At 48.1% G+C, this 21,935-nt stretch overlaps 6 protein-coding genes across 6 annotated transcripts; 2 read left to right on the top strand and 4 right to left on the bottom strand.

Moving 5' to 3' along the window:
- Positions 1 to 3,497: 3,497 nt before the first annotated feature.
- ASPGLDRAFT_32948 (TRAPP subunit BET5) lies at positions 3,498 to 4,242 on the bottom strand (the record flags this gene model as incomplete). The annotated part of the gene is made up of 5 exons (XM_022544239.1): positions 3,498 to 3,515; positions 3,566 to 3,654; positions 3,712 to 3,857; positions 3,931 to 4,147; positions 4,206 to 4,242. The coding sequence occupies 5 exons, from the start codon at positions 4,240 to 4,242 to the stop codon at positions 3,498 to 3,500; spliced, it is 507 nt and encodes a 168-aa protein (XP_022403910.1).
- Positions 4,243 to 4,432: 190 nt separating this feature from the next.
- ASPGLDRAFT_43735 (putative calcium/calmodulin dependent protein kinase) lies at positions 4,433 to 7,582 on the top strand. The gene is made up of 6 exons (XM_022545876.1): positions 4,433 to 4,847; positions 4,943 to 5,015; positions 5,081 to 5,230; positions 5,295 to 6,089; positions 6,146 to 6,283; positions 6,336 to 7,582. The coding sequence occupies exons 1-6, from the start codon at positions 4,735 to 4,737 to the stop codon at positions 7,416 to 7,418; spliced, it is 2,352 nt and encodes a 783-aa protein (XP_022403909.1). The 5' UTR covers positions 4,433 to 4,734; the 3' UTR covers positions 7,419 to 7,582.
- Positions 7,583 to 9,391: 1,809 nt separating this feature from the next.
- Positions 9,392 to 10,667, bottom strand: ASPGLDRAFT_119661 (putative AT DNA binding protein; the record flags this gene model as incomplete). Its single annotated transcript, XM_022540079.1, has 3 exons — positions 9,392 to 10,275; positions 10,432 to 10,546; positions 10,626 to 10,667. 3 exons carry the CDS (start codon positions 10,665 to 10,667, stop codon positions 9,392 to 9,394), a joined length of 1,041 nt encoding a protein of 346 aa, XP_022403908.1.
- A 3,207-nt stretch (positions 10,668 to 13,874) lies between these two features.
- Positions 13,875 to 15,880, bottom strand: ASPGLDRAFT_80092 (uncharacterized protein). Its single transcript, XM_022550055.1, has 4 exons — positions 15,279 to 15,880; positions 14,331 to 14,770; positions 14,253 to 14,269; positions 13,875 to 14,140 (listed from the first exon to the last, which is right to left on the bottom strand). Exons 1-4 carry the CDS (start codon positions 15,573 to 15,575, stop codon positions 14,115 to 14,117), a joined length of 780 nt encoding a protein of 259 aa, XP_022403907.1. The 5' UTR covers positions 15,576 to 15,880; the 3' UTR covers positions 13,875 to 14,114.
- Positions 15,881 to 17,088: 1,208 nt separating this feature from the next.
- On the top strand, positions 17,089 to 20,552 carry set2 (SET and WW domain protein). The gene is made up of 4 exons (XM_022545875.1): positions 17,089 to 17,854; positions 18,004 to 19,604; positions 19,657 to 19,737; positions 19,799 to 20,552. Exons 1-4 carry the CDS (start codon positions 17,368 to 17,370, stop codon positions 20,297 to 20,299), a joined length of 2,670 nt encoding a protein of 889 aa, XP_022403906.1. The 5' UTR covers positions 17,089 to 17,367; the 3' UTR covers positions 20,300 to 20,552.
- A 38-nt stretch (positions 20,553 to 20,590) lies between these two features.
- Positions 20,591 to 21,870, bottom strand: ASPGLDRAFT_43725 (translation initiation factor 6). The gene is made up of 5 exons (XM_022545874.1): positions 21,611 to 21,870; positions 21,481 to 21,552; positions 21,341 to 21,427; positions 21,094 to 21,282; positions 20,591 to 21,025 (listed from the first exon to the last, which is right to left on the bottom strand). Exons 1-5 carry the CDS (start codon positions 21,643 to 21,645, stop codon positions 20,665 to 20,667), a joined length of 744 nt encoding a protein of 247 aa, XP_022403905.1. The 5' UTR covers positions 21,646 to 21,870; the 3' UTR covers positions 20,591 to 20,664.
- Between the last annotated feature and the right edge of the window lie 65 nt (positions 21,871 to 21,935).

The following is a 21,935-nucleotide window of genomic DNA, read 5'->3' as shown; positions in this document are numbered from 1 at the left end:
TTCGACAGGGGCGCCCATGTTGTCCGAAATTGAAATAAAAAAAAAAAAAAAAAAAAAAAAAAAAAAAAAAAAAAAAAAAATTCGAAAAAAAACGTCAACGAAATAAGATCCGTAGTATTCAATAAATACTAGCAGCAATCGCAGACTTTAAAGGAATAAGAAAAATAGGGGAGTACCGCGTAGCGAGGCACGGAATGCCCAGACGAGACGGTAACTGACCGGGGAAGACCGCAGAATTGTTGCAGAGATCCAGACAGGGCGATGAATGTGAGGGAGCGAGAACGAGTAAAGAGTCCAAGAAGAGAGGAAGATGAAAAAGTAGAAGAAGAGAAAGGGAAGAGAGAGAAAAGAGAATGACGCTGCCTGGGGAGGCAAGGTTGAAATAACAAGTTGAACCGATATACTACAGTAAGAGACTCGGATATGCTGAACTAGGACTAGTTGCAGTGACTACAAGTACGGCCACGGCCCTTTTACTACCACACACCCCATGGTGTAAGCGTACGTACTCGTAACTTGGACGGAGTATTGTGGACACCAGCTAAAAAAACCTGAGGCTTTTTTCCGTTTAGGGAAGAAGAAAAGAGAAGCGGCAGAAAATAATGAATGAAATCAGCATGATTGTTCCCTTTGCCTCGCCGCGCCGCATTGTGACCGCCTCCCTTTCCCGGTGTGTGTCACGCCGTATGGTAAATTACCGGACACGTCTATGGGCCATTTATGCAGGCTAAAATATTAAACGATGGATCATGGATGACGGTATCCTGCATGTCAAGAATATTGTATGTAATGTTATTACTCTGTAGAAACACCCAACACCATGATCAAGAATCATATGAATGCTATCCATGAATTGAATGAATTGAACTGTGGCGCATGATTCGAGACCGCTTTGTTTGCATCAAACTTACTCAATCGTTTCACCTTGATCCTTCGCGATATCTCGACGGAGTAGTACGTACATAGTACCCTTGCAATATAAAAAGATTGCTATTATGATTATCAGGTCCAATCCATTCTACCACGTACTATAGACACTTTGATTGATTTGTTCCCTGGAACACTCCTCCCTCATGCTGACTAAGGTTTCAAATTCCCCCTCACCAGCGGTGACGTAGTGCCATCCCCGATGGTTGTTGAGGCTGTGCATCCCCGCACCCTGGGCCCTTATTGCACACACTATGGCAGCATCCAGTCTTTGCAGTGGCTCATTCCGAGCGAAGCTTTCTTGGCTGTTTGACTGATCAATCAATCATCTTTTGTAGATAACATGTTTGATTCTCACATGCCGTGATGGCACATCTTGCTCACTCACTGAGGGGTAACGGGATCCGCCGAGAGTGATATTACTACTTACTACTCGTACTCTGTACTCTGGTAAAGAAAAGAGTCTTCTGTCTACCACGCGGGCTAACGGTGTTCCGATCATTAGTCTTTCCCGCACCCGGACGAAATGTCGGCAGTCAGTTTTGGTACAGCGTACGTACCCTCTCAATAGTGTATCTGAACTCCAATGATAAAGTTGATTAAGGCATGCCTTGGCTACAATTCACCCCTCCCAAACCAAAGGCCAAGAAAACACTTCATCCACTAACATACAAATACAAAATACCTTTACTTCGGAGCGCTTGCGGTCAGATCATAGCTCCCTCTCTTTCGCTTTTTTTTTTTTTTTTTTTTCATTTTTTATCCAATTTTATTACTACGTTGTATGACCCGTATGCATCGATCCCAATCGGGGTTTCTCGTGGATCCCGTGGGTCAGTGTGTCTGCGAGTGTATGTATGTATGTGTACAGTGTACTCGTTAGGACTCGTTAGGGTAGGGCATTTAACATTGCCGTGTTCTCGTACTAAGTACCAATACATGGCACAGACGACAAGCGAGGTCCTGCACAGGCCTATCAAAGCTTTACCTTGAAGCTCTCGTCTGTGTTGTACATATTTATGTACTTGTAGCATGTATTATTATGTACGATGGATGCATGATCTTCAGCCAGCTAGTTTTTCACAACGTCAGAATCTCAAGTCCTCCTCTCGGAACAAAAGCAAGCTAATCGTACTCTAGCCAAAGTATGTACTACTATCTCCATAGCTCATGCTAATGCGGAGAATTCTGTACGGGGTGCTAGCCTCCAATAATACTCTACTTCATACGGAGTACAATACTGTCTATACACCACCTGCCTCTCCGGGAAGCAACCAATCTGGCCCTGACGTAACAAACCTCGGAAGCCTCCACTAACGAGGGATTTTTTACATTCTCCAATGATAACCCGCGAGCCTGCTTAATAAGGATTGTCCCCCGGTGTCGGGTCTGCAACACATGGTGCGGTCCGTACTGTAAGTGTGCACTATGTGGGTATGTGTGTGGATGGTGTGTGTGTATCTTTCATTATTTCCAGCCAGGTCAGCTCGCGGCAGGAATTGTGCATAAGAAAAAAAGTAACCCGATACATTCTTCCAACCACGCACCATCGGCTGGACACGGGTTGGCTTGATTTGATCGTTTTATTGATCGGTCCAAGACAAAAACAAACTCACGGCATGACTGCTGACCGCCAGTTACCCTCGTATACCTTCTCCTCTACTGAGAGTTCCCGTAGCAAATAGAATCTTTGGGCATCCAATACTGGACAATTCAGCAGGCGCCTCTGTACTCCTCTGCGCTCGTGCTCATGCTCATTAAAACATTTGAAACGAGACGATTGGATCGGCTGGATGGATCCATAGCCTGTAAAGGGGACTTGTACAGGGCCAAGCCCTGCCTCTGCTTATCCTTATCCACCTCATCCATCACTCAAAACGAATCATCCGCTGCCGTTGCGCGGTCAAGCTTTGACTTGCATATAGAGTGTGCTGTTATACTGAATATATGTCGACTCAACCATAACTACGCTGTTAGGATTGATAATAGAAATGCTAGAATGTCCTCTGTATTGTTGTGCTATCCTATACAATAAATGTCTGGTTGTATCCGTTCTTTCCGGCTTGGTTGTACTGCATCTGTCCACTGCATCCCGAACCGCTCCTGTGCAGCTTATATATTGCACGACGCACCTTGTCCATGTCCAATCGCTTGCTCTGATTCGGCACCGGGAAAGAGAACACGCTCAGGATACCTTTTCCGGGCAATGCAACCGAGAAGACTATCAGGCAGCCGGTTTAATTGTCAATGGTGACTTAGACTGCGCCCAAGCGCAGGGATGACTTCTTGGTTCAGTCTTCCAACGCGTTTGGCGTCATTAGAATATGCTTGTCCCTGTCTTGAACCAATGGTTGTTTGCGCGTCTAGTAGCGCAATGACTGGGATCATCCACATGACACGATCATACAAACGATCCCAGTTTATGCCCAAGGGACATGGTCGGAGCGTTCATCTTCAATAATTTTGACATCGCCGGTCCAAGGCGCCAATGGGAATAGGCCAGAGGATAGTATCATATTCATCGTCCAGTCGTAATATTAGAACAGAGAGGTATATGTTCATTCACAGGCCTATGTCAGAACCCGAGTCTGTCCACGCGTTAGAAACAACACATTCAATATCGCAGGTGATTACATACCACGAACTGTTCCAAGGACTCTTCAAAAAGCTCATTGTTGACTCCCACACCACCAGGGTGTTCCACCGGGGACAACGGATTCTTGACCACTGTTGAAAGATTCCAGTCAGGACCAGAGTTCAAAGTATGTACCCTCCATCACATACCATATTCGACGTAAAGATTGATGTAAATCTGCTCCAACGCGAGTCGCATGCTTGGGCTCTTGAGATCCGTGAGCATCACGAACTTGATATTCGTCGGCGTCTCGAAATAGTGAAGCTTGTATTGATTTGTACGGTAGGACACAAAACTGCACACAAAAAGCGATCGTACCGTCAGTCACCTGTCACAATGAAAAGGGGTCTAAGGGGAAGGGGTCTTACTTGTCATCCTCTCCGCCTAGCTTGCGGGCCATGTTCCGTAGGGAGAAGACTGTGCCAAAAATGAGCTTCGCATCGTCATCTGTTGTCCGCGCAGACTCTCCAAACAACGCTGGCGAACCTCCGGCGCCCTGAATTGAGAGATCGGACGCTGGTCGGGAAGATTTGCTTGTGATCGAGACTGGACGAGGGAGCCAGCGTCGTTTGTAAATGCACTCGGCTGTTAGAACAATCAATATTCAGCAACAAATCATATCTCCCGATGGAAGGAAGCATACCGTGACGATCAAAAATGTAGAACGAATAGACCACCATGGTGCCTGAACTGCTGGCGCAAACGACACGACAATGAGTTCAACAACCCCTGGAGGTCCAGAGAAGCAACAAGCAGATCTGTATAGGGGGCAGGCGGTGAGACGGTTATCGATAGCCATAGCATTAGTGATGCCGCTATTCTTAGCAGCCGTCAAAACGAAAAGAAATCCCCGACCGCAAATAAGAAAGACAGCGCAGCGCCATCATGAGAGCTGCATATTTGTGCTTATAGCATATAATAGAATTGTACTTATATTATTACTTGCATTCCTATTCTGTCTCTTTTGCATTTCAAACCGTCCACGTTCCCTCTGACAGCGGCAGTAGTTTGCTGTCATCTTACCATATCACTATTTCTTCCCCACATTCGGCCTTACTCGCAGTCGTTTTCTGAGATTGCCGCCAAAAAAAGACATTTGATATATTCCTCCACCATCTGATAGTCGCTCTTTTGGTCTCAATTTCCAGCTGTCTCGGTCATCGCTCAGTTCAATGGCAACCGAAAATGTGGACGCAACTTTGCCCGATGATCGTTCGGAGTCTCCCCTCGTCGGCAACTTGAATGACCGTTCGGCCTTTCAGCGCTCAACGCCAGCTCGTTATGCGTATGTCTGCAGCCCTCAGAAGACTTTTCATCGCTGGTCTCATATGATTGATATGCGTTGGGGTTGACCGCTAACCTGATATGCTTACTGTCCAGATCGACCCCATCATCACATGAAGGCCTACAGAGACACCACCGTCGCAATCCGATGGTTAGACGTCAAGTAAAGGTTTGTGCACTATTATGGGAGATCTTGTCATCGCCGTCGGTCAACTGACTGTGTCAAACGAACAGGAAACGCTCAACGCTCGTTCGGAGTATACCACCAGTCAGGATGACGGTACCGCTGAGCATCGCATCAACCAATACCTGATAAAACAGGAAATTGGTAGAGGCTCTTTCGGGTCTGTACATCTAGCGGCGGATCAATATGGCAATGGATATGTGAGGGCTATTCGAAAACCAAACTACAGAGTGCTCTGTTTGGCTGACAGATATTCCGAGTCAGGCCGTCAAAGAGTTCTCAAAGTCACGGCTTAGGAGACGTGCTCAATCCCATCTTCTCAGGAGGCCTCGAGGCCCACAACGCTCGGGGTCAGGCTTCAACTCCTCTGCCCATCGCCCACCCCCAGGAAGGGGGGATGGATCTGCTGGAAAGGCCATTGATCTTATCAAAGCAGAGATTGCCATTATGAAGAAGCTGAATCACAACAATCTGGTATCTTTAATCGAAGTCTTAGATGACCCGAAAGAGGACTCGTTATATATGGTCATGGAGATGTGCAAGAAAGGCGTGGTCATGAAGGTTAGTCTGGAGGAGAGAGCTGATCCATATGATGACGAACGCTGTCGCTGTTGGTTCCGCGACTTGATTCTGGGAATTGAGTATCTCCATGCGCAGGGCATTGTACACCGAGATATCAAACCGGACAACTGCCTCGTGACAACCGATGATGTACTCAAAATTGTCGACTTTGGGGTGTCCGAGATGTTCGAGAAAGATTCAGACATGTTCACTGCAAAGTCTGCTGGCTCGCCAGCATTTCTTCCGCCAGAGCTATGCGTCGTGAAACACGGAGATGTTTCGGGCAAAGCGACAGACATATGGTCCATGGGTGTAACTTTGTACTGTCTTCGATATGGCAGGCTGCCTTTTGAGAAGGGAAGCATCTTCGATCTCTATGAGGCCATCAGGAATGATGATGTCGTATGTGAAGGGGAGACCGATGAAAGCTTCAGAGATCTGATGCATCGGCTATTGGAGAAGGATCCAGCAAAGAGGATTACGATGAGTGAGCTTCGGGTGAGTTCGACATCAGGCCAGACTCGCAAAAGCATAGGGCTTACCTGTTACATTAGGGACACCCATGGGTGACGAAGAATGGACTCGATCCTTTATTGTCGGAGAGCGAAAATACGGCAGAAATAATTGAGCCTCCAACAGAAGAAGAAATGAACTCGGCCATCACGAGGACCGTGGGACACATTCTTGCTGTGGTGGGTTATGAGCTGCTTATATACTGCATTGAGGCAAGCTGACAGAAAGTAGATCAAAGCCGTGAAGAAATTCAAGCGACTGGTAGATCCAAACAAAGAAGAAACTCCAATGCAGAGTATTCTGGGCCAAGAATACGAGGCGCATTTCGTCGAGCCACCCATGGAGATGGAGCCGGACGAGAGCTTCGAGTTGAGCAACAGCATGTCGATTACGAGCAAGAGCCAGAGCCTGGACACATACAATCGGGATCCTTCAGAGCGCGAAAATGTATTGCAAGGATACCACCAGCAGCGTGGTGGACCAGCTGCGAGATTTCTTCCAAGAAGAATGGATTCCGGTTCGGTACGTAGCTCAGGATTTCGGGCCGACTCTACGGATGACTTTCAGGGAGCTTGGTCCCGATCGGGATCTCCTTCGATTCCCCCATTATCACGAACAGACTCGGTCGCTACCAAGCGAAGCATAGAGGGAACACGCGGCCATGCACGAGATCCGCTGGAAGAAGAGTTCCCCTACCTCTTCATCGGCCCCTCAACATACACAGGGTCATCGCACAACGACACAGACGACTCCCAATCAGCCACCATTTTCGAAGAGCCAGAAACCGCCAACCTTGAAGATACCCCCATGACCGAGGTCGACGACGTCCCCATCGTCAGCGAATCCCCCGGCGCGGCCGAATTCGACATCTACGAAAACGCCTACCGCGAGGAAGTCGAACGCATCTGCAAGCACAGCATTCCCCGCCGCGGCACCGCACCGAAGATGTACCTGACCCGCCGGGTAGATGGCAAAGACGAAGTAATGAGATTGGTCCAAGACCCCGAAGGCGGCTTTGAGCCAAACCAGCGAAACCAGCAACCCCTTTCGCAGACTGTCCCCATCGGCGGGAAAGTTGCGGTCACGCCGTCGTCTAGTTTTACATCTGCCGTGGGGATGATCAGGACGCAATTGGAGGAGCAGAGGCAGCAGCAGCAACCTCAGCCCGAGTCTCAACCCGAACCCCAGCCTCAAGATCAGGCAATGCCAGAACCTCCCACGTCAGAAACTAACGACAAGAAAACCCCATCCTCACCGCCTGAGAATCCCCGCGCCAAACTGCGGTGTCTCCTGGGACGTGTTAGAGGGAGTTAGAGTTGGCTTGGCTATGCTGAGTTGGCGCTGGCTGGCCTTCTTTTCTTTCGTGCATGAATAATCTAAGTTCGGCTCGTAGCATAGCGATTGACATCACTTGATGTGAGATATACTGGTATATACATTTCTGAGCATGTAATATCAATATTCAATATTTTGCCCCATTCTTTTTCCCTATATGCTGTTCATCAGAAGTATGAGAGATCTAGCAATATTTAATATAATGGCGCCATTCGATGTGCGCGTAAGGTACTCGTGTATGTAGAATCGTAACTAGCAGACGTGCATTTGTCTGGATTCTGTATATCCTGGATGACCTTGGCTTGATAATTATACGCTATCTACTTAACTGCCAAACCAAAGAGAGAAAATGATTGATTATTGATTGTCTATCATGATCCGGATCGAGGCAAGGCACATCCCCTATTCGCCTAAGTTGCTCGCCAGAAAGGGACGGTTGAGCTGAATAGACACTCGAATAACCGTCCTATTCGAGGTCAGTACTCTCTTCATCAAAATATCTGACATATGAAACAGTACATATTACCTTCTTTTCCCTAACCCTGTAATGAACACCATGTACATTGGTTGAATGTTGAATATCCGATCTGTTCGGAGACGAGACGAATTTGCCAGGCAACACTTAGTACATCGTATCAACAGAAACCAGATGAAGGAAACTCATGACATAAATCAAAATGGAAAGGACTTGGTAGTCCATTTCCCCAGGCCCGTCCCTGCCACCCAACCGGGGCCGTGTATATATTGAATAACTATAGGTTATATGATTTGACTGGCATCACGTCAAAACGGGGGAGCTCGGTGGTCTTCCCCCCAGGTCCGTCCCTACCACCCTACCAGGGCTTGTTGAGTACCGTGGGCACTATACAACATTAGTAAAAGACACCATCAACATGTTTTGATACTTACCTCGACGCGACCTTGTTAAAGTTAGTCAGTTAGTCCCAGGCCCATCCCAACCACCCTACCAGGGCCTGAAATCAAGAGGATGAATGGCTGAATGCTTTGACAGATATCACGTCAAAACGGGAAAACTCGGTGGCTTTCCCCCCAGGCCCAGCCCAACCACCCGACCATGGAGCCTGTTGCTTATCTAGAATACTCTAATCAAGTTAAGCAGTCAGTCCATCAAATAGGTAGAGCACTCACATCAACACGGCAGAAGCAGATTTCCCAGGCCCAGCCCTACTGCCCAACCAGTCCTTCCTACGAGGATAGAGTCCTCGCGGTCCAGCACGGTCAGTCAGCAGGCGACAACTCGTTGGGACCACTGGCTAGCCCATGATTATCACCAGCCTCCCTCCAGGGCCAGTTTGTGCTGTTCTACGGGAGTGTGGGTGTTCGTGAATTCGTAACTTCGTAACTCATCCCTGCACCCTACTCAGCCGCCAACCATGGGGTGCCTCAAGAGGTCTGTGTGTGTCCAAGAACAGAATAGATGATAAATAGATGGCAGTAGATGGCAGATAGACGAAGATAGATGGCAAAATATGAAAATAGATGATGAAAGTAGATGGGGAATAGATGAAAAGAAAATTGTTCTAGGATGAGTAGATAGTTGGAAGAAGGAAGAAAAAAAGAGGAAGAGGAAGAGAGCGAGCAGCGTATATATAGACTGGTAGGCAGAAGTCAGGGCAGGCAGCGATGGAAGAACCCAAGGCAATAAGGCACGAAAAATGGGATGACGAGATGAACGACGATGCATTCAAAAAGATATAATAATATGATGATCCTAATTGTATTCTGTATTTCTGGTATGAATATCTATTTCCTAGGATTCGTAAATCATATCCAAGTTGTCCCGTAAGACTTGACATGCCAAGTTCATCAGTCCTAATCATACATTAAGAGACTATATCCCCATCTCCTCACTTATGGCCGTGTATCGTTTCTCATGATTGACAAATACTAGTCACACATTGCATCATTGCACATCGCGCGTCTCTGACACATCATCGTGATGTTTTCTCAGTTGCTGGGTCCAAGGTCGGTGCCGGCGCTATTATACGATACTCCGGTCTCCTATTGCTGGCAGGTTCTGCCAGCATAGGTCGAGGTGTATCGAATGCCCGCGGGATTCGATCAGGATGGAAATGTTCAAGGGGTGGGTGGCTAGGATTAAATCGTGGCATCGGTTCCGGATGTCCCAACTGTAATTCTTGAGGCGATGGGAGAGTCTGCCTTGCTTCCATTGGTCGCGGAAGTTCCCTGCTGGTAGTATTGTTGACCGGTCTCAGAATCTGATCGCTCATAGCCCTTGGTCTTTGTTCATTTCCTCCAAAGCCAGCGGACCGGTCCAACGGTTGTCCAGCGGGAGGTCTATGGTGGATTTGAGGTTCAGGTTTGAACCCCTCGAAACCCTGGGCATTGGCACGGGGAGAAAAGGAAATGCCAGTAGCCCCAAGCGATCCGGCCGGACTGTTGGGGACAGTTGCAGTTGAGGCTTTGGATTTCCCTGAGCCCCTTCGCCTGGGAGGCGGATACCTCTCCCCTTTGGCTTCTGCAGCTGCTTTCTTCCGTTCCTCTTCTGCTCTTTTCCGTTCCGCTTCTGCTTTGGTTGGGCGCCCTCGTTTCTTTGGTGGCTCGTTCATGTTTGGAGATGTAATGGAAGCGCTGGTTCCTTGGTCATATGGCACAGTAGAGGGGCGTGGTGCAATTGGCCGTTCCATTCCGGGACATGGCCGTTTCCGCACGACTGCTGGTGCTATGGATTCAGGGTGCGGTGGCTGAGGTTGTGAAGCAGCAGGGATCATAGCTGAGCGCGGCAGAACAGGCTGCTGGACATGCTGCTGGCACATGTGACCGAATGCCAGCTGGCATGAGTTGAGCGACCTCCCTGGAGGCATTGAATTAGCAAACACAGATTCCGTCTATGTCTGGTCCTCGAGATCTTCTTTGTCTTTGTAGTATTCCCCTGTATGAAGCCATGACAGGGTAGATACGCAAACTGATGGGTAGGGAAGACGCAAAAAGAGTGCCAGGAAATCTGTACCTGGAGGAAGGGGAATGTACGACCAGGCCGGATTGATCTTAAGGTCACATATCAATTTGACTAGATATCTGGAAGGTATCCCGTCTTTCTTTAGTATCTCCGTGAGAAGGACTTTCTGGACATCGATTATTGTTCTTGGTCAGTCCACTGAAACGGTTCAATTCATCTTGCTGTACTTTGAGCATCGTTCATACCTTCTCCTCTTCGGACCATGGCCGTTCAGTAGGGTTCGACATATCCAAACCATGGAAGCAAATTTGCCTGAGCCTTCCTTTCAACAGAAGCAACCCGACAAACGAAATTCAGGGGTTCGAATAGACTGAGAGAAAAGGTGAGGGTTGATCAAAGTATAGAAAACAGGACCACCACCAGCAGATAAGCAAGTAACCCTAAGAGCAAATAGAGGAAGAAAGCAGATGACCGAAAATAGAAAGCGGCTACCGGTATCCTGGTAATGTAATAATTATTGGAAGGAAAAAAAGAAAGAAAGAAAGAAAACGGAAAAAGAAGGCCTCCCAAACGGAACGATGCGTCTGTACTGGCGCAGATAGAAATACAAACACGTAGTACCGAATTGCAACGAATGACTGTAGAATGGGAGTAAAATCAAAGTAACCGCCGTCCGGAAAGAAAGAGATTTTGAGAGGGACTGCACATCGGGCCAACAGGGAACATGGAGGAAGTCGAATCGTACTCAATCTCGCTCTAGATAGATAGTAGAGAGGAAGAAGAGTAGAAAGAAGGACTCAAAACCCATGCCCACAGAGGGGGTCGGGGATGGTGGTGGTTTCTATGTATGAGTCCTGCTCTTCATGAAGAGGGAGGGGGAGAAGGAAAGCGCAACACAAGAACAATTGCGATAATTGCAAAAGAAACGTCGAGATCGAGTGGGTGAAATATCCGGAAACCGACGGTTTCAGCGATTTAGATGATCGCTAAACCAAGACCAGCTTCATTCAAGAAAAGCAAAGAGGAAAAGGAAAAAAAAAAAAAAAAAAAAAAAAAAAAAAATTTTATAGTAACCGAACACACTCTCCAGGAGAATATTTGGCCACCGGGACTTCTCATTCGATATCGCGCAGGTCCGGCATGCAGATAAAAAAAGAGAGGAAAAAAGGGCGAGGGAAGGAGAAAAACTGTAGGGACTGGCTGGGCATTGGCTTGATCTGTCGAGCAGACTCTATACTCGCCATCGCACCGCACTCTGAACGGGAATCCGATTGCGGGCCCGGCAAGCTTGGGGCCGCAGAAGCCAAAAGACGATGGTTTCAGATGGTCCCAAGCGTCAAAGCTTCTGCCGCGAGGAAATGATCCTCAAACAACCTGTCTGTCAATGGCCGTAATCTTGATACAGGTCCGTAATGGGCCGTATTCCTTTTTTTTTTTATCCTCTCTTTTCTCTTTTCCTGATAGAGGCTTAAGAAAACAGAGATATCGCAGGCGACGCAACAGGAATCTCTTCCTCAGCCTCGGCCCCCATACACACGCACGCCACAGAGTACAGCATGGGTCATAAAATAGTACCGTATTGAACACCGTAAATACCCCGTTGCCTTTTTATTTTATTTTTTATTTTTTTCCTCCTGCATTGGCGCTGACTGAGGACCGGCGTGGGTGTGGTTTAATGTACATATATCATGGCCGCCAACCAGGCTCTGATAGGCGGAAAACAATGCAGGTTCAACGACTAAATCGAACAGTCCTGCGTGTATTGAGTGCTGAGGAGTCCGTAGAGGCCTCTGGCCCAGTCAAACTGCCCCACTGGCGGTAGTGGTGGTGGATAAGGAAAATAATCGGCCTTCCGAGAGGTCGTTCAGTCACCACCACAGCTGAAAGTCGCAGGTGATAATCGCCCGCGTTAACGGTCATCCTTTCATGGAGAGTAAGTAATTCGAGCATATTTGCGTTTTCAGATAGAGTATCTGCATGATCAACCCAGCGCTGGTTCTGATCGCTCAACCGGCGATACTCGAAAGCGCGTCGACTTGCCAAGTGCGAACGAGAGGATCTCGCGTCGGACGATGCCCGGTGTCACGTGTGACCACCCCGGCTAAACCATATCTACAAATGCCTTTTTAGGACAAAGCGGCATTTGATCTTGCATTCATAAAAACGAAGCTAGCATTTGATTTGTGTGTTGCTAGCTATAAGTTTGAGAGCAATGGCAATCCAGTTGTATCCTGACCCGTTACGCAGGAACTAGCCCCATCGCCTGTATTGAAACACAAAGCTCATCCACAGAGAAATATAGGAGATCACCACCACTGCGGGCCTGGGAACAAGGCCGACCCAAAGAGCTGACACCGTGTGATTGGTATCCGTTGCGGTGTTCCTAATGGAACCGGGAAGATAGCCTATAGTAGAAAAGATATATAGTTAATCTCCCATCTAACCAACCAGAAAGTGCAATTGAAACGTACCTCTGTCTGCAATAGCATTTGCCGTCCAGAGAGTCACGGCAAAAGACTTTGATCTCACCTACCACTCGGTTGTTCTCCTGCTTGGTCCAATCCAGAATTATGACTAGCTGGATGGTTGGTGAGCCACCGACCAACCACAGCTGCAAATCCTCGTACAAATGGGCTCAGCTGCCGCTCCATCCCGTCTCTAATACTACTTGTGGCTGGTCTTAGTAGCCAGATCGAATGCTTAAGTCGGCTCTTTAGAAGATAGAGCGTACGGAGGCTGAAAGTATTGAACGGCTAGTGGTGTTGCAAATCAGCATTAACATATGTCAGCACAGAGGGATAATAGATACGATAAACTGGTAAAAACAAAAGATTTGGGATTCACGAGCTCCGGTACCGGCAAACAGCCAGACAAATACCAGGATATCTTGTCATTCTGGGTCCACAGTTGGAGGCTTTCATGGATTTCTGTAGCCTTGACACGGATCCAGAAATGCCGTGATTTAGAATTATAGTTTATCCTGTCAAGGGAGTCAGAAGAGCACAAGATTGGAGTCCTAAAATACAGGGTACTTGTTCACATGGACGTGTTGACCAGAAAGTGACCATTAGCCCTTTTTGTGATAGCAGTCCCAGTCTCACGTACCTGGGAGAAGCTCGTCCAATGCGTCTAACCTCGCCCAATGACCGCACGAGAGAAGGGCCTGTCTCAGGATCAGGATCCTCGTAAACAAAGTCCTGAGATTCAGTGGCATGACAAATGGGGTTTAGCCACATAAGCGAAGAACTAGGGTCCTCCATTTGGCCGCCAGAAATTGAAATTCCCCGGTCAAATTAGAAAGGAATCGTTGGTCTCTGAGGTCGCAGCATTAAGCATTGTACAGCGTCCTGAGGCAGAGTATCCCCAAATCTTTGCAGGATTTAGCTCTACTTTAGCTACTGGCGTAGTATCTAGGTTTACCAAAAGTAGAAATGGACCAGTGACCATTGAATAGATGACATATTTGTCTTTAGGGTTAAACAATTATACAGAGTGGAAGAGTAAGCATTAAACTGAACCATGGACAAGTTTGCTGTGCAGTGGAAGATGGAGAGCTTGAGCACCAAGTAAATGGGAAGTTCTTCGACCCTTGTTGAATCTGATACGCTCCGTACGATGCTACTGTACGGAGTAGTAGCGCAGACGATCCCCTCAGGTGGCCTCTCTAATTTTTTATTAAAAAAATTTTTTTTTTCTTCCGCGGTGCTTCTGTACTCCGTGGGAAGCGGGATTAATCATGTATTTCGTATTCCGTACTTTTCTGTACGAGTGCTAGTATCAAATTCAAAGACTAACATCATTGGCCCCATTGATAATAGTGGAACGAGATTCCGCAATGACTGGCTGACAGCATTCGTCCTAAGGAAACGTACCCGACGGGACAGTCAAACTGTCAATGATAATCGTCAGCAAGCACGGTTAGTGGAGTTGAAACCGTCGAACAGACCCACCGCAGACCGGCGACAAGCGGACAAACGACGTGTGTGATCACGATCGTCCAGGAGGCTGGGGCAAAAAGTATTCTTGTGCAGAGTAGTACCTCGTATTTTTTGCATTTCCGGAGATGAGCGCGGCGTAACTTGTAGGCCTCACAAGGACTGGACCTCAAGGCACGTAGAAGATGATAAATCCCATGCAGAGAGTCAACCAAAACCAATTTTGAGACCTCTATCATTGGTCCTTGGTGACATCCCACCCTTGTCAAAAGGGCGTACTCGGTAATATTGAGGGGCGTACCAGGATCATAAATAAGCCCGTGAATGAACAGTTGGTCCGAGAGATGCCATTTCAGTATTTGTGACAGCCAGTCGATTTCACCAGAAGGACCCAAGATGGCAAAAGTAGTACGGCTCTGTAGGCTAACCACTGCAGCTCCAAATCCTTTAGTAGCCTAGAAAATTCAATTCCGCAGAGAATTTGACTTGACGGATCGATTGTATAGTAGATAGGTATACGGATTAATCCTCGCTTGCATTGAATTTGATCGATAGTAATCGCGATTGGAGCGCTTCTCTGCCGGCTTGTGGTAGCATCACGCGAAATTCAGATCAGAAGTAAGACCCCACTCCTGTCCATATCTGTCTGTCTTTGCCTTTTTGTCCTTCCGTCTCTGTGGGTGAGTGTGGCTGTAGGTGGGTGTTATTATTTTCTTGGATGTGCAAAGTAGAAGAACGATCAGCTGATCCCGCGACGTTGATTGGTCCACGATGAATAATTCCGTTACGCAGTGGGAACGATACCGGTACAGTAAAAGTACCTGCTGCCGCACCAGTATCGGAGACTTTGTGGCCAGTGCTAACCGGGGTGGATTCCCCACAGCCATGGTACCTGAGCGGAGGTACCCGTAGGTACCGAGAATATATTACCAACGGTATTTCACGTCCGGTACAGTATCTTACGGTGTTGTTATTACCGGGACTTCTCTCATATCCTCTCTCAATGATACTAGCCACCACTACCACCACCACCACCATTTTTTTGCTGCCTCTTTTCTTTTTCCAAACCAGACTCGCAGCAATGGGATCGTTTAAATCGATAAACTGAATCGCCTTCACTGCAACTAAAGATGCAACTTTCCTACTTGAGTAACTATGTGCTAGCTTTGTCGACTGGCGCACAGATGGCGCTGTCGAAGAAAGGAAAAACATCCTGGCTTTCGCTGAAACCCGCATCCTCGCTGCGCTAGCTGCATTCATCTCAGATTAATATGACTATCCTTTCGAAGAAATTCCTTTTTAGTCTCGTTCTTTGTCTCTATGACAGCTGGTACGCTGTACGAGTACAGTTACATCGTGGGAGATGCGTCATCTAACCGCCTTCTTTCTCAATATCTGCGACTCCTCCGGATTACCACGGAACAACACACGTTTATTCTATAATCAATTCTTCAAATGCAGGATCTTTTCTTTTCATGTTTGCATCCGGCCCAGCAGCAGTTCGAAAATGAGGTCGTCTCATCCAATCGCTAACCGCCCCGAGTGGTCTTTTCGAGCATTGACCTAAAAAAAAAAAAAAAAAAAAAAAAAGGAAAAAAACCGGAATTTCTGATATGCTCAGTCGATTATAATCTTACTCTCTTTCAACTTTCAATGCCGTGCTGATCTTACCGGGTGTCCGATATCTGGTTAGATCCATCCCACCACGGGATTCATCTTTGTGTGCTTTTATGGCCTATCATAAGCTGGATTCGGGATGATCTGATATGCAACGGTTGACTATTCAGCCAGCCAATGCGCATCTGTTATTATTTACTCATCACTTTCCCCCATACTCTCCGATACACTCCCTTTCTGGTGAGTACTTTGCGGAGTATGGCCATGAACGTGGGGATGGTTGAGAGAGTCTGATAAAACCAAAATCTGGCTTCTCCCTGGTCTCTGGTCTTCTAGCTGGAATGAAAATGACTAATACGACTGATACTCGTCACTATGCTTCAAAAGCCTGACTCTTTTTTCGCAACCCTCTGGTAATCAGAAAGAAACCCATGAAGACTAAACTCATTCTTCTCGCAGGGTAACATAAATCTCGACTTGAGCTGACCGCATTGGTTATTCGAAAGACATCACTGGTTCTGGATACTGGGTCGCATTTATCCTCTATCTAATCGGGGTTCCAGTACGAAGTCACCACTAGAGATGAGAATGGACACAAGACTACATACAGAGTACATCTGACTGGAGTCACGTAAGAAGGATGGGTGCAAAAGTCAGTGTGTACAGAGTACCGGTGGTGTTTCCCCCCGGGGACTCGGGATTTTCTTGGAGACTTGATCAAATCCGACCGATATCTACAGGGTCCTGCTGCTGCTGCTGCACAGCTTCTACTCTCTCTTTCTATTCTGTACTCTGTACACCATCTGGCGTCGTGGGTGGTGACAGTGTCTGCCAACCTTCCTGTTGACTCCCTCCCACACTCCCACTCGCCCTGGGTGGGCGGTGAGGGGAAACTGTTGGGGTCAATCCGTCCCTGCGAACGGATCCAGAAATGCTGTGTTTGTGTACGATGTCACTGTCTGGTCAGCCCCGACCGGTCAATTCCCAGACCAGGGGGAGAGGGGACATATATATTCTGTATTCGCTCTGCTTCTCGGTTCTATTGTGCTTTCTGACTTGCAGTCCAGCTAGAGAAAAGTATTTAATGCAGAAATTGACATACTACTGTGCCATAATAATCCCTTCTCTTCTTTCCTGATCTGTCTTGGCGCCCGCCGGAAAAAAAAAAAGTGAGACTGGACTGTCTCGACTGCTCCATCTTCCTTCCTCTTTCCTCTCCCTCAACTACTCTCTCTATTCTTTCTTTTCCTCTCTCTAACCACCATCATCTCTTCTTTTGCTCTCCTTTGCTCCCATTCCGTTCTTTTGATCCCCCCTATTTAGTGTCCTCCGCTCAGCTCCGTTTGTTATCGATCTCCACTCCTTCCCACTGCGGTTCCGCGCGTCGTCCTCTTTATCCCAGTTCTCCTCGACTGCGCGTTTCGTCCGTGGCGTCATGTCCTCCCATGACAACGCGGACAGCCAGTCTGAAACCGTAGCGAATGCCGTGACCGCCATGAAGTTAGAACACAATGATGGTGGTGCTACGTCGCCCGTCGTCAACGGCAGCGGCGCAGTCAAAAACGAGGAAGAGGAGGAGAAATTGCTTGCCAACGGATCCGCCCCCGAAGTCAAATCTCGAAGTCAGTTACAATCGCCCGTCAAGAAGGAAGAAGGAGAAGGACGTGAAGACAAAGATGCAGATGAGGAGGAAAAGGTTGGGGGTGACATTACGGTCCGGCTCGAGCCTGGTGAGCCGCCCAAGCTGGCACGCAGCTCCTCGCAAAAGGTTGTGCCACGGCCTCCTCAGCTATTCTCGGATCTGCCGGATAGTACGGGGGAGGCCAGGTCGACCTTTGAGGTGATGAAGACGTGCACGTACGCCAACAAATATATGGGTTATACGGAACATGCTATGGAGTGTGACTGTGTGGAAGAATGGGGTAAGCTCTTTTCCTGTTCCTTTGTGCCCGGCTCTCAGAATTTGGAGAACAACCGCATTTATGGGTGTCTCGGATTCTCTACATTATTTTTTATCATCTCAAATCATTTTCATGGCGCACCCATTTCGTATTCTAACAATGCCTTTCAGACTCGACAGTTGGCAAAAACAACGCATGTGGTGAAGACTCGGATTGTATCAACCGCGCGACCAAGATTGAATGTGTAAATGATTGCAGCTGTGGCCCCGAATGCCAAAATCAACGATTCCAGCGAAGAGAATATGCGAATGTGGCCGTCATCAAAACCGACAAGAAGGGGTTTGGCCTCCGTGCTGAGTCCGACCTGCGACCGCACCAGTTTATTTTCGAGTACATCGGAGAGGTGATCAACGAGGGGAATTTCCGGCGGCGCATGCGACAGTACGATGAGGAGGGGATCAAGCATTTCTATTTCATGTCCCTCAATAAGGGCGAATTTGTTGATGCGACAAAGAAGGGTAATTTGGGCCGGTTTTGCAATCATTCGTGCAATCCCAACTGCTATGTCGATAAGTGGGTCGTGGGAGAAAAGCTTCGAATGGGCATTTTCGCGGAACGTTTTATTCAGGCTGGAGAGGAACTCGTTTTCAACTATAACGTTGACCGTTACGGAGCCGACCCTCAACCCTGTTACTGCGGAGAACCGAATTGTACGGGCTTCATCGGAGGACGGACACAAACCGAACGTGCGACGAAGCTGTCCAATGCAACTATCGAGGCTCTGGGTATTGACGATGCGGATGGCTGGGACACCGCCGTCGCCAAGCGGCCGCGTAAGAAGAAAATGGGCGAAGCTGATGAGGAGTATGTGGACAGCGTGCAACCGAAATCTCTGGAGGAGAATGGGGTGACGAAGGTAATGGCTGCATTGATGCAGTGCCAGGAGAAATGGATTGCAGTCAAATTGCTAGGACGGATTCAACGGTGTGAAGATGAGCGGGTTCGCAATCGTGTTGTGAAGATGCATGGTTACCAAATCTTGAACTCGCAGCTCGCTATGTGGAAGGATGACCACAATGTGGCCCTGCAGATCATGGATATCTTGGACAAGTTCCCTCGTCTTACACGAAACAAGATCATTGACTCCAAGATTGAGTCTACTATCCAACCGTTGACGACCTGTGGGGATGGAAGGGTGGAAAAGAATGCGGCCGCACTTTTGCAGGCATGGTCGACGCTAGAAGTGGGCTATCGTATTCCTCGTATGAAACGGGATCCCAACAGCTCGTCGCAAGCACTGAACCAATTTGGACGACGAGAAACTACCCGTGATGAGCGACGACGATCAAGATCACGTTCCCGGTCCAGGTCGCGGTCCCTGGATGCACCTCGTGGTCCGCGCGGTGATCGTGGTCCGAGAAACCACCAGCGTCCGCGGCAATTTCGCCGTCAACCCAACCCCCTGCCTCCTGGGTGGTTTACGGCCGAATCCAATGGCCGGACATACTACTACTCTGCCCGTGGAGACACAACATGGACACGGCCAACCACACCTGCTCCCCAGCCTCCTCCGCCTCCAAAGGAATCGAAAGACAAGGCATTACAGGATATCATTGATGGTATCATGAATGCCAAAGAAAACACCCCCAAGGAGAAGACTACCACACCTGGTACGCCACAGGCATCGAAACTCATGCCCGAGGGGAAAGAAGGATCATCAAAGTGGAAGGGCTACAGTGAGGAGAAGCAGAAAAAGCTCTACGAGAATACGGTAAGTTGTTACTTTCATCGGGAAAAATATTGCTAGACTAATTCGTCCCTAGTTGTTTCCCCATATCAAGTATGTTGTCGATAAGTTCAAACACAAGCTTCCAAGGGATGATTTGAAGCGGCATGCAAAGGACGTGAGTGTTGAATACCTGGAATATTGACTGGTTCATTTGTATACTGACAAGTTTTTGACAGGTCGCGAAGAAACTTGTGAACTCGGATTTCAAGAACAACCGGGTCGAAGACCCAACAGCGATTAGTGACAAACAACAGAAGAAAGTCAGGAATTACTGCAAGGAGTATTTTGAGAAGGCAGTTGTTAAGCATCGAGAACACGAGAAGAAGGCCGGTAAAGGCACCAAGGAAGCCGGTCACACAGCAAACGGCGAAAGCGATGAAGGTGTCGACGTAAAGATGTCCGACGACGAAGGTGGCAAAGATACCCCCGGAGATGGCGAAGAGACCGAGACACCAGGGTCATCGTTGAAGCGAAAGCGAGACGACGACCCCGAGAAGGAGGATGGGAAACGGAGCCCTTCACCCTCGAAACGACAGCGTTCCTCTACACCACCGCCGCCACCACCTCCTCCGCCGATGAGCCCTGGACAAGCAGAGTCCACGCCAACGGACAAGCAGGCAATACAAGCTACTCCTACTCCGCCGCCACCTCCACCGATTCCAGCAGAGCAGAGTTGATATTGGAGTTTGAAAGTTTGAAACACCTCATATTTTGTTAATCTTGTCGCATTGATGTTTCGATTTTGTGTTGGTACATTGCTCAAATACCCCTGGGTTGCGCATTTGCATTTACATGGTTTGTTATTCCATGTCTGGGATGGATTCATATTGTATAACTAGCCGGTGTCTAGAAGGTACGGAGTCTTACTACGATATCTATAATTTATATTATACTACTATTATTACTTATGGTTCCAAATCTCATGTCCAGACGTGATGCTCATTGCTCTATCTACTTCATGAATGGTAGACAAGACATCAATGCATTAATGATATTCCCCGTTAAAAGACAGAATGCATGAACAAAAAAAGAGGTGAAGGATCTAATAGAAACTCTCCACGATACTCTCCTTATTCGCCTCACCCATACCCACACCACGAGGACCCATCTCACCCAACCGGAACACACTCTCAACAACACTCAGCTCCGTCGCAGTAGTATCAAGACCAGTCACAGCCAACCAGTCGTTAACGACCATCCCAGCACCAACAACGGGGCTACCACGGTTCACACTACCAGCGACAAGGGGCACCTGCAGCAAGGAAGAAAGTTCGTCCTGGTCACGGATGGAGGTCTTGGGGTGGACGATACCGCCCTGGTTGGAGAGGGCCATGTAGGAGCCTGTCAGGACGTTGTCGGCGATGGTCTGGCGGAAGACTTCGACGCCAAGAACGTCGGCGATTCTACTCAATTAGCATCCATCCCCTTCATAGCACAATACAGAGAGTGGAGAGGTAGGGGGGGTATATACATTTCCTCGGTCTCACGCTCGATATCCGGATGCACAAGGGCGACATGGTCATTGCAGCAAATGACATTCCCCAATGCCGAGAGACGCTCTTCTATCCGTTGGATCTTGACGTGGTCGGGAAGGGTATTCCGCAGATGCTGCAGTTCTTGGTCTGTGGTTGTTGTGGGGACGAGGAGGCCATTGCGGTTTCTATTCGTTTATTAACATCTTTTTCTTATGCTCGTGTTTTTAACGGGGAAAGGCGTACCCAGCTGTTAGACGGCCGATAATCCGGGTACCGGCGATCGTAGCGTGACAGATGGGGATGACGTCCTGGAGTTCGGCTTCGAAGACACTGTTTTCGTTAGCCCCGTTCACATATTCCCCTCTAGAAGAGAGTGTGAATACCTGTAAAAATTCTCTGAAGCACCAACAGCGACAAGCGCGTACGAGTTGGTAAGTCTAGAGAAGACACCGACCCTACCAATTATCAGCACAATCCTCCCTGTAAACACGACTTCTTTATATGGTAACCCACTCGTTTGAATTCTCGAATTGTGCGCGGACAGACATGATTTCAATCTGTTCGTTTTTTCGTTCGAATTGGACTGGATCAATCGGGGTATAGAAGGAAGGAAGCTCTTGCTCGTTCGTGCAAGGCGGGGTTGGTCAACCGGTTCTTGTGTGTGCGCTGTCGCTCGAGGGTGTAATATACTGCGACAGTGAGAGTAACAGAGGATCTCTATGTTCAATATAAAAGATCCAATTCAAGCGATAGATGAGCTGAAGAGTTCAAATATGGACCGTAAAAAAAGAACAGGACTGAAATCATTTTTGCCCCACCGAGGGAGACTAAACCCGAT

The sequence above is a fragment of the Aspergillus glaucus genome (assembly GCF_001890805.1).
Source record: "Aspergillus glaucus CBS 516.65 unplaced genomic scaffold ASPGLscaffold_4, whole genome shotgun sequence".
In the NCBI taxonomy this organism is placed as follows: Eukaryota; Fungi; Ascomycota; class Eurotiomycetes; order Eurotiales; family Aspergillaceae; genus Aspergillus; species Aspergillus glaucus.
The sequence above is the reverse complement of the archived record's forward strand: the minus strand, read 5'-3'. Positions and strand labels throughout refer to the sequence as shown.